The following is a 12,395-nucleotide window of genomic DNA, read 5'->3' on the forward strand; positions in this document are numbered from 1 at the left end:
AGATGTGTACAATAGCAGACAGACTATTAACATTACAACAGACTCAGTCCAGCTTTACTTTGAACTCCTCTGAGGGGAAACGGACACAATGCTTTTATGCACCTGTCATTTCATCATCCCTTCCCTTCTCTGCCACCTTTTATCTTACTGCTACTTTGTGTGCATATGTGCGTTGTGTAAGTAAATTGGCGCATCGAGCTCCGCTGAAGTGACCCCCTTTCTCCACTCAAGGGAATAAAAAATCACCACCACTTTTGTGAGCCCTCCAAGGGTCACTGCTAAGCTGGCCTTCTCTGTACCACTGCGCTCACAATGAAACGGTCCACTCAGTAGTTCACAGGCTGAACACAACAAAACGCAGCCGAGAAAGGTGACTCATACTTATTGTTAGTGGTACGCAATGACCCAGTGTTTGCTTCCTAAACCATTGCAGTTAAGTGCTTCTTGTCTTGTAGCAGATTACCAAACGTGAGGCAGAAATTGCATCATTGCTTTCTCTTCGGCCACTGAAACCGTGTTAATGGCTCAGTGTTAAGCCACAGTAACTCTCTGGGTAGAGTGGGAGCGAATGCTCAAAGCTACAGCCACAACGTTCCCCCAAGAGGGTGAATACTGGTCTCCACTGTTTGGCCTTGGGCATCTGTGTTTTCATTTTGAGCAGAAGATGATTAGCACTGCGAGTATTTAAAAATTTATAAATTAAACATAAAGTTAACTTTTTGCTCTGCCTCATTTTTCAAGAGGTTTCCCGATGCCTTTAAGTTCATCAGTTTACTGCCTGTAGTGTTACTGTCAACTCCTCAGCATGAGTGCCAGACTGGCTCTAGAACCCTGCGATGTAACCTTCAGCATATTAACCAGCCTCCTTCATGGCCTGCTCCAGTGCCACGTGAAGCTCCAGCAGCATCCAAGGAAAGCTGGGTTACGTAAGAGCCAGAGTATGGGCATTTTGGCATGGAGGAGCAGAGATGTCACAGGCGCATGCAGAGGCTCATGCATGCATGCATGTCAAAACGATTTTCTGTAATCCAAGTGAGGACACAGTGAGGACAGCTCACATTTATGGGCAGCTCTGAGGGATCAAAATAAAATATATATCCTCTTTTCTGTACATCCTGTTGGTGTTGTACAGAAAAAAGTTTTGAGGGCAAATGTTTCGGCCTAAGTTCAAGTCATGTACCACAATACGAGTCAACATTGGATGATTGTGTTTTTAATGTTGAGGCACATTTTAAAGCCTGTGTTGTTAACATGCTGGTGGTAGGTTATAGGCATTCTACCATACAGTAAGTGTTATTTAGATATAGTAATAAAGTAAAGGAGTCTTTAGGACCATAGAACTATCTGTCAGTATTTATTCAGTAAGCAGAGCTTTTGTGTGACCTGTTGCTATAAATGCTGTTTGACAGTGTCTATGAATCTGTAGTGTTTTAAGTGTCTCCACTTGACTACTCTTAACACTGTAGACATGGAACAGACGCTTTTCAAGTTATGCATACACATTTCCAGAGAGGCGTGACATTCCCAGGCTGTCAGACCTTTTGGTCTCTACCCCTCTGTGGCACATCAACTGTAATGGATGGAGCTTCCATGCTGGCTGACTTCACCGCGGTCCCAGTTCTGTCTGTAGGTGTTTAATGTTTGTAGTTAGTTGGCTGACACTCGATCTGCTCCACAGCCAAGTGATTTTGGATAGGTTCCCAGCGGAGCCCTGTATAGTTGTTGTAATATAGCTGGGATTCCTTATTTATCACACCTTACACAAATCTGTCCCTGTGGATAACCAATGACTCCACCCGCTGTGCCAGTAGAAACAAGTCCCGATCAATGTGATGCTGTGGTGCTTCCAAACACAAAATCAATTGTGGCTTGTCCTCAGAAGAATCAGACACAACCAAAAGGTCCACTTCAAGCTCAGTACAAACGTTACATAAAGTGATGGCAGATAAATGTTATTAGAATCTACAGAATAGCGAGAGTCACAACGTGGCGAAAATAGGTTTTACTTCATAGCAGCGAATTTCTCTGGTGTCTAAACAATCTGCTGCCATGTCGAATCCCGAAACATCGTCTCCGTACACATTTCCCTCCATTACCCTGATCAATAGCGTGAGCATTTCCATCTCGTTGCTGTACTGTGGCTGCAAAGACAGACTTTTAAACACACACTGCCTCTACACACACACACCCCGAGATCAAGAAACAGTCTGAGTCAGCCAAAAGCTGTGTTGTTATGTAATGCCGTGCTCTGTATTGCGTCTGCCGAGCCGTTCTTCTGTGCTTTGTGTTGGAGCATCTTCCCTCCGTCGGGCCTGTTAAAGGCTTTGTGCTTATGTAATGAGCTGCAGAGGCACTCCGTCATAACATTCTGAAGCAGTTGTTCGATGCTGCTGAACCAAACGCCCTGCTAGCCTCAGTGTTTTACATAAAGACTCTAATAAAAACCTGCTTAATGGACGCGGTTAATTTCTCATTGTTCGGGTGATTGATTTCACCTGAAAGCAAGTCCTGGCACCGTGTCACAACACTAGCTTACGTCCTCGCCTGCCAACATCCCTGCTAGGGTTTTTCTGAACTGTGGCCACCTGGGTTCATTCACTGACAGCCTTGTGAATATAAGATGAAGCTTTTGGCTCGGCTAAGTCTGTTGTTGTGACTCGAGACTTGGCAAAGGAGTGAGAGTAAAGATGTTAAGTATCCCGATGTCAGAACGCCAAAAAAACGTTCTGATGTTAATTTTTTTTAATAATAAAGCAAGATAATGGTCATGAAATATTGCAGAATTAAATAAATCGTGAAATCCCAGGCTACAAACCGCCGTTCACTAGAAAATGTGACTAACATGATGTTGAAATTTATTATTTCCATAATGTTTTTATTATAAACGGCACCTGTATTTATTTGAACCTGAATCAAATAAAGGAAACCTGTTTGTTTAATGAACGTATCATCAGAATCTCTGGCTGGGGGTTCTGGGAGCCATCACCCCCACTTTTGTCATCTTCACATGGGTGAAGCCCCTGAAATCCTTTGTTGTGCACGATATTAGAGGGTGTGTCACATGTCTGAGCGTGTTTGTGCGTTGTGAGTCTGTGAAGACCTTCATCGAGTCCTAAGGGGCCAGCGCTGTGTTTGTGTTTGTGTCTGGTAGGCCTTTTGTAGGCCTATGGTAACCAACCCCCACCACCAACCATGACGACCTCTGCTACTCATACCCACGTCCTCTCAGCCAATCAGCAGAGGGGAACACCTTGGCCCTGGCCAATGGCATGGCTGACATGTTTACGTGATCCTGGAAGACAGGAGCTATGATTAGGTATTCAGGTTAATTGAGTGGAAGAGAGGAGAGAAAAGGGGTCAGACAGGAAGTAGGGATAGGACTGTTATTACACAAGGGTTGATTGATGCACTTCACCATCAAAAACTGTGCCTACGTCCCTGTGAGATTTTAAGTTATTTTTGATTTGCACTCTGGTATCCTATAAATAGGATGGCACATTACAGAAGATGGACCTGGCATGGCCACTGTTTGAAAAAACTTTCTGGAGACATGTGACCTGTTAGATGGACCAAAAGCGTAATCAATAGAGTGACATCCACAAGGTCTCTGTTCAATCTGTGTGCTGTGTTGTGTAAGGGCTGTGCTGATACGCTCGCACCAGATGGCCTTGTGGCTCAGTGCTTGCTGTTTATCGGGCTTCCAACCACATGCCCTCTTTTTCTCTCATCTCTCATGCCCCCTCTTTTCAAGATCTCATTCAATGTCTACACTATGTTTGTGTCTCTCTTACTCCTTTTATCAAATTAGCTTTCTAGCTTCCTTTTTAGTGTATTTGTGCCACACAGGACAGTTCCTTCCTCTTTCCTCATTCCTTTCATGGAAGTTACTTAAAATGTGTTACTGTTATGTGAACCATTTTCATAGTCAGACTGAAAAGCACATCACTTCTGTACCTAGATCGTATCAGACTAGTTTCTTATCTATCTTATATTCTCCTAATTGGACTTGGGAGTGCAATACATTATAGGCACTCAGGGTTGCCCAGAGGCCTATCTGCTGCCTCTTGCATTTTAATAGTTTTGTTTGTTATTTCACTGCACACTTTGACACACTCAGGATTATCACATGCCCATGAACGATTGTAGCTGGTACTGTACACACTGAGGTGTGGATGCCCACACAGCAGAGCTGTTGCTCTGTATGTTGTGCTCAGCGCGGCCGTCTGCTGGTGGTGATTATCTTACAGTACGTGAACAATAGATTTACTGATTACAAACACAGGGAATGTAACACGAAGGATAAGCTGTGATACAGTATGTAGTAGGAGATGGGGAATAATTTGTATCTTTGTGTGTGTGCATAGGTGTTTATGCACTTGAACCTGACCTCTTGTGTTTGTGCAGAGACAGAGCTTCAGGCCCAATGTATGAATATTGTCCCAGTCTGTGAAGCAGCGGGTTGTATCCAACCAATCCAAGCCTCTGGGATTTAGGGAAGCTAATTACAATGTATAGTGGCTGGCTGCCATGGTAACGGTGGTTGGGTTTTGAGGCTACATGGAGGTAATGCCAATCCATGCATGCAGCTTTGCAGCAAGGGGGTCCTTATCTCCCACTCCCTGCAGGCATATGGCACATGACGATATGCAGCTGTGGTAGGATTGCCATTCATTTGCGCTATAAAGGGCAAATGTTATCTTTTATTGACGTTCTCTTTGACAGTGAAGTGCACTGGATGCATGTGCACAGGTTGTGGAGTAGATAATGGGCACATCTGTATTACTGTAGCATCCTCTTGCCTTTATTGTAATGGTATGCAGACACTGTATAAAACTGTTAACGTTGGATGCTTTTAGTTTGGAGGGGTCTCTCTCTATCTGAGCTTCCTTTAGCAACTAATATGTGGAAGCCCTGCAGCTTGTTGACCTTTTAAAATTGGTTAGCTCTGTCCAAAGAGCCAACCCATTATCATCTTGATGAGCCAGGATGGGAGAAATTGGGCAAACAAAGACCCCAGGCTTAACAGGATGACATATAGCTTTTAGAGTGTACTGTAGATTTTGACATTAACTTACAGTAGTTAGCATCATTTAGAATTACTGTAATGTCAAGCTTGTGGTTTGTAACTGGGTGATGTCCTAGTAGCTCTTTATACTATAAGCCATGGGGTTAAACAGGATTGGAGTGGTGAATAGTCCCTCGCACACAAAAAAATAATAACAACAATACAGTATCTCGGCAGCAAACAAGGTGTGTGTCATATGTTTAAGCATTGTCTGTAGAACCACCACTCTCTGAATATCCAGGTATCTGTATTAGGTGGAGGTAAATATGTTCTCTTGTGATGCTCCGTTGTTGCCAGTCCTGTCCTCGGAGTCTCATTTCATGTCGCTGCTATTTGTAATACTTCACCCTGATGAGCGGCGCACAGGCCAGGGCTGTAAAGCTAGACCTTCATGAAGGCTTTTAATTTCCCCAGTGCCACATCCTGATTGACGACCGCATGACAGAGACTTGTAAAAGACTCCGTGTTCCCTGTCAACATACACATTCGTGCATTTATCACCTCTCTGATGTCCCGTCATGCTGTCACATCCTGACCACGCGGTCAGGAAGGCTATCAGGAAAGCAGACGAGTGTAGGAAGCCAATCCAACTGAATCTGGTTGAGCTTATGAGAGATGCAGTGACAACTAATAAAATAAATTCATGTTGAGATGATCTTCTCTGATTTAATTACTGTCGCTCCCCAGAGGAACCCAAAGGTACACACCCTTCTACAGTAGTGTGTGTGTGTGTGTGTGTGTGTGTGTGTGTGTGTGTGTGTGTGTGTGTGTGTGTGTGTGTGTGTGTGTGTGTGTGTGTGTGTGTGTGTGTGTGTGTGTGTGTGTGTGTGTGTGTGTGTGTGTGTGTGTGTGTGTGTGTGTGTGTGTGTGTGTGTGTGTGTGTGTGTTGCTGTAGCTGTGCCCCTTTATGCAGCGGCAGTGCCCACACAGTGTAAGCTGGCTGCAGGGCATGATGTAATCCTGCTCCTCCTCAAAAAAAATTGCTGAGCCCAGCTGCACAACTCCCTGATTGAATTCTCACACTGCAGCAGCACATTTTACTCACTTTAACTTGATGAAGAGAAGAGCTGGGAGGGAGGCATTAAAGATCCTGCACTGACTCACTTTGCTTTGCTTTGCCACTGATTTCTTACCTTTTATTTTTTCTACCAATTTTCAAATAAAGTGCTAAATCTTTAAGTTTGTTACATAATCAATGACAGATGTTTAAAGTTTATGTACTCTAGTATTGTTGCACTACATGCTACTGCTATATGAGCTGCTACCTCATTATCTTTCAGTTTTATAGAAAATCTCTACTTGCAGGGACAGTGTTGTTGTGCACAGGAGGGCTTGATTTGCATACCAGCACAGTGTCAGACTTGAGTAATTAGAGTAAATGTGCTCTTGTTATTTCTTCTCAGAATGTGTTTGCATGTTTTACACAACTTATGAACCAAGCGGAAATTATTTGAAATGCTCCAATAAGGACAATCAGATATTTTGCAGGCACTGACACGTTTTTATGAGTCTGTGAGACTATATGAGAAACAACTGCAGCTTTATCACAAGATGCATCTGGATCACATTTCTGTTTCTAAATAATCATCAGAAATGACACATTGTCAGAGTTTAACCAAGGCTGATATTGCCTGATTGTTGGCGCACTGCTCCAGCAAGTTAGATGTTGCTGCTCAGCAAAACCTTGGATCTTAATGTCAGCAACAGACACTCTTATTATGGTTTACCACTTCAACCCAGCAGAAGTATTAAAGACATGTCATTATGTACTGTAGAAGCAGAAAAAGTAGACTGTAAATGATTTTTAAAAAATATGCTTTTGTTTCACAGTGTTTATGTTTTATCTTTATTATGCAGTAATGTAAAGAGTGGATCCTGTAGAGGGTGTTATGCCTTCTGCCTGCACGGCCCTCAGGTAGATTGTGAATCAGGCTTCTTAGTATTAAAAGTTCCTCTTGTTCTTGAGTATAAATAGTTCAGTTCTGCCAGGAACACCAGGTACATTACTTCCAGACAAGTCCAAGTGCTTATTGGCAAGGAGGCAGTTTGCATCAGCTGGCTAGTTGTCATGACAGCCTTTGTCCTTGCTACGGAAACAATGGGCAGTTATTCTGAGTGGGTGGATTAAGAGCTGTCAATCAAAGGAGATTAACAGGGACGTGGATGTGATCTGACTGGGCTGAGGTCTGTGACTTGGTTCGGTGCAGAGAGAGCAGTGCAGATTTTTGAAGTTGGCTATAAAACAATATTTTTCCTTTATTCGCACTGCCTAAGTCGAAGCACATTCATGTAGTTTCCTGTCTTTTGTAATTTGGTTCTAGACTGACTGAATTTTAGCAGCATACATATTTATTGTTGCTCTGATTCATTTCATTGCATTTACTTTGATTTCATTTAGATATATTTCTTGCCAGTGCCCCAAAGTGCTGAGGTAGGTCTCGATACACAAGGCTTAATAAAACATTTTGGCTTTGGAGACCATCCATTACTGGATTTATGTAGGCCCTGAAAGGAGCAGTTCTACTGTAGAGTTGCAGGTTTGAATGCTCTGAGCTTGTGTGTATGTGTGTCTGAAAGGTTTTCTTGCAAGCCGTTCCATATTAACTGTAGCCTCATTGATCTGACCTCATCAACATACACCAGAGCCCAGTGAGTAATTGTGTAGAGCACATATCTGTGGTATCAGTGACACAGTGAGAGTGTCTGTGTTTCCTCAGGGGCCACACTAATTTCCGAAGCATTAAGTAGAGCGCAAAGGAAGTCCAGATAGAGTGAGAGAGCAAAACCAAAGACATGAAATCAAATGAAACACACAGGGCGGTTGGTAATCAAAGTTTTGTTGTTCGGAGCAGTGATGCACTGAGAATATACATCTAAACACATCTAAAGTCCAAGCAGTGGATGATCTGGGTTTCACTGGGTAGAGATTGGGTCACTTCATCTTGAATGTAACCTTCATGTATGTGGATGTAACAGTCTGGCCTCTGTCATAATATGCAGATTAGGAATAGTATTTTACTCCTTCCTCATTCAGTGGACATGTATTTGTTGTTCGTTTTGTGTTCATACACACTCTTCATTAAAAACACTGCGAGTAATGGCTACTAACACACAGAAGTATCGCAGGTCAGTCAATTTAGCCATGTGGTCCATAGATTTAGATGCTTAGAAAGGATCTGTATGTAGGCTGTGTACTTTATAACCTGTCATGCAACAAAAACATGATTTAAATAATTTCCGAACCAGAAAAATTGGACTTTCCGCTAGTAACAGGAATACCAAATTTGACCTGATTCTCATACAGTACGTGGAGTCAATTTAATATGTATAGACCAGCCCAGGACAGTCTTTAATGGTCTACTGGGAAGTGACATGATGACAGTGAGTGGGCAGACAAACCTAATGATGTGTCTATAAAATATATGAATAGCTTCTTGTCCTCCAGCCCTGGTTTGTGTGAGAACGTGTTTAGAGCTTCCTCTTTTTCTGTGCACGCTTTTGAATACAATGTTGCCTTCATTTGAATAAGTCCTACAGTAAGCGGTTTAGACGGCAACAGTGGATGTATTCAGCAGCTACCGTACAAATCAGCCCCCTTTTGATATCCCTAGGTTCTCAGTACAGTAGGTGTTGATGCAGTTGAGTCAAAGCAGATGCACCAGAGCCTCTGTGACATGGACGACAGTGAAGGTGTTCTGCTCTGACAGCACCCATGGCTGTTTTCTTTGAGGCTGTGTGTATTATTCGATCTCTGATCACCAGTGGTTCAGGTCAGTGTTTGACTGTGCTGTCTGGTCTGTGGATAAGTGTGTGCGAGCATGTGTCTCACTCTTGATCGCCTTATGTTGGTTCACTTCAGTGTAGTGCTGTGTCGGGCTCAGGCTGTATTGATTTTTTTTTTTTTCAACAAGATCTCCCTCCTCTTCACATCACGTCTTTTGCTTGACTTCATCTCCTGTTTACCTTCATGTCATGTTACGTGTCGGTGAAACATACAGAGTTGAATGTGCTGGAGCTGCCCTCACAAGCAGTAATTAGAACTTAAGGCTAATGCTACTGAAAATTCCCTCATAGTGTACAGGCTATGGCATTGATTTCCTGTTCGTGTGCATTATCGGATAGAGGCAGCCTACATGTATTTGTGTGTGTGTGTGCGTGCGTGCGTGCGTGTGTGTGCGTGCGCGTTTGTGTTCAGACAGAGAATCATGTGTACATGTTGATCGCTGTGTTTATTGACTGCTGCTAATGTGCACCTAAAAGGGTACTGTAGAGCTGCCTTGAACTACAATTGTAACAAATAAATTTATTTTAAGTATTGAGGCAGATTAATTGATTGTTACATAAAAAAAATATTTTGCCTCACAATCCTGATTATTGTTCCGTTAGGGTGATGGGAATGTTTCTGTCTATTTCTGGTTTGTCTATATTGTAACATCCCAACATTTACTTGATGGATGACATCATTAGCAGCTTTTGAACTGCTGGAGGTCGAGGTGTGACTCACCACATGTCTTGGTCTTGTTGGGTAAAAAGCATTAAGCTATTAATGTAGTTTGTTTTTGATTGGCTGCATTTTTCACATTCTCACGGTCACCTTTCTCTCTGTTCAGCGGTTTTTGTCAATGTCACGTTGTCTGCATCAGTTTCTTTTTTTATGCTGCATTACAATATGTAATTTCCCCTTTTCACATTTTACCGTATATGTGCTTGTTTCTGTAGCATAGTCCCTTTTAAATTTGCAGTTATTCCCTAGTGCAAGCCTCCTTCAGTGAGTATGCATGACCGACCTTTAATAAAGAACTACACAAGCACAGTGATGCTGAAGCCAAGTAATATTCTGTATTTAAATTCTCTGCAGGCACATGATACCGACTTCCTGATATGACAATATGCATATGCTTGTACACTTTCTGCTGCCTATTGATTCATTTCAGTCTGCAGACACATCAAAGCTGACATCTTGGTGATAGAGGGGACCGACCACAGTGCTTATCTAGACAAGAGATTCAAAGATTCATGTGTTGTCACCCGTATATCACAGAACACTAAAATTCAAATTTTGGTTTGTTTCTATTTGTATCAGTGAGCTCACAGTGGAGTTTAAAGTTATGATGGTGAATCAATAGTGAGATGACAGGAACCCCTCATGTAACTTGAGCGGATTGAGGTTAACCCACCAGTCAAAGGGCCATGAGGTGAGGTGGAGAGGGAACAGATGGATAGACGGAGACAACGGGAAACAAACGTGCACTTGCATGTTAGAGATGTTTTCAGTCGTCTTGTAACAGCACAGTTGGGCAGCGACCCTAACCTCAGTGCCGGTGACCTTCTGTCCGTCTCTGCTTCTGCTACTGCTTTCTCGCTGCGCATCATCACACTCTGTGTTTTCTGCAAGCTTCATTAAGTCGGCGAAACACAAGTGTGCCACGCGCCTGATATTCCCCCAGCAGCTATAAATAATCCATATGGTAGCTGTGACTCTCCACAGTGTGCATACATGCTTGCAGGCAGAGAACAGATGGAGGGATTTTTATGACTGGCAGGTGGGTGGTCCAAAGACTCTGGGTTGTGGCTCATGTGAAAGGTGGCAGCCGGTGATGTGTTGACCGTTCATCAGCATTAGCACGATTGTGTGTGTCGCCCCAGAGAGGATGGAGCTCTGCTCTTGCTTTCCAGTTAGTCCTCATTGGAGCTGACTGTTTTTAGCTCGGTTCCGGTTGTGTGCAGGCAGAGAAGCACGCCTACACATATCCCACACTGTAGTTTGCAAACATTTGCTTGAGGTTTTACACCGGCCTACTGCATATGGCTTTGTGTTATAATTACACAAGCCTAATGCATGTGATTTATAAAAACACCATAGACATCCTCCTCTCACCGAGACAAGCGTCTTCTTTTTAGCAGTTTCCTTCTCGGTTGTTCTCTTCTACTGGAGCTGTCAGTGTTACCCAGGCCCGAGTGGTGTCACAGGACATAAATTTCAAACCCAATACTGGCAAATGCTATTTGAGACAAATGCGGAGTGTAGTACGTTTAGCACACGGTTTCTGTGATAGATAATTACATACGCACAGTTTGGGCCTTACACCCAGAGATGCTGTGTTGTTTTCACAGAGCTGTGGCTGTAAGTCGCTGGAGCCTAGCCGCAGCCTTGTTCAGTGTACAGTAGAAGAATGCTGACTGTCATCTGTCCCTCTCTTTAGACTTTAACTACAACACAGATGGCTACGAGGGCGACGGAGCAGAGGACGTCAAGTCCCAGGATGGCTCTGAGACGCTGCCCTACATCGACGAGTCGCCCACCATGTCGCCCCAGCTGTGCATGCCTCAGGGGCCCGACGGAGAAACTGTGTCCCCCACGCCACCAGAGGGCCTGCTGCCTGGGGTACGAGTACACACACACACACACACACACACACACACACACACACACACACACTTAGATGAAACAACACACTGTATTTATGCGACAGTGGAATAAAGTCACAGATGGAGAGCGAGGTGACAGCAGTCATCAATCACAGACTGGTGATGTTCCAGGTTGTGAAAGTCAGTTGACAGCTCAGGTGCTTTTCTTCAAGTAAAACATAGCAAATTCTTTAAAGTCTTAAACCACTGTTGTAGTTTAGTATATTACTGTATGTCTGAACCATACAGTAATTATTACTGTATGGTTACATTATTAGACTGAGATAGCGAAGCTTCTCTACAGGGTGATAGATGAACTTCTTTCTATCTATTATTAAGAGACTCATTAGCTGGTTAATCATTGACCTGTCCATGCAGACGCCTCCTTCTAATTTAATTTTAATCTTAATAGATGGGACAAAGTCCACAGTCCTCATTCTGTGTCAGTGTGTGTGTGTGTGTGTCACAACACCTAATGAGGTTTGAGACCACCAATACCAAGAGGTTCATGGTTATTCCACATTTGGCAAGTACAGTATGCTGTACAGATGTTTATTCTTTTCAGATTTTTTTGTTGCAACTGTGACACATCAGTCTGTCAGGATTCAGACTATGGTGAGATTTTGGATTTGCAGCATCTCACACACAGAGTGTGGGTTTGGTAAACACTGTCTACTGTGCTGTAATGATGGAGAGAGGAGGAAATATAAAACATGACTGTGTTGGTAGACTTTTCCAGTGAGGTCTAGACAGAACAGCTGACGCAGACCTTCTCATAAAATGCAAACCACTTGACAGTGGACCTAACCCGAACCATCTCCCCAATATGCTAACAAACAGAATCAAAGATTTTAATTACACACATTAAAGCTGCTTTTACCATATACTCAGCATGAAAACCCTGAAGCGCAGCTCGGGCCTG

At 43.2% G+C, this 12,395-nt stretch overlaps 1 protein-coding gene across 5 annotated transcripts in view; it reads left to right on the forward strand.

Moving 5' to 3' along the window:
- abr (ABR activator of RhoGEF and GTPase) overlaps positions 1 to 12,395 on the forward strand; it is a 70,275-nt gene that overhangs the window by 16,441 nt on the left and 41,439 nt on the right. For 4 of the 5 annotated variants that reach the window (XM_029174721.3, XM_029174722.3, XM_029174723.3 and 1 more), the window contains exon 2: positions 11,269 to 11,450. In XM_029174721.3, coding sequence (XP_029030554.1) covers positions 11,269 to 11,450 — 182 coding nt within the window. Of the gene's footprint in view, positions 1 to 8,689; positions 8,836 to 11,268; positions 11,451 to 12,395 lie in introns of those variants that run through there. The other variant, XM_041073893.2, reaches the window with a different exon arrangement.

This window comes from Betta splendens, chromosome 14, assembly GCF_900634795.4.
Source record: "Betta splendens chromosome 14, fBetSpl5.4, whole genome shotgun sequence".
Lineage (NCBI taxonomy): Eukaryota > Metazoa > Chordata > Actinopteri > Anabantiformes > Osphronemidae > Betta > Betta splendens.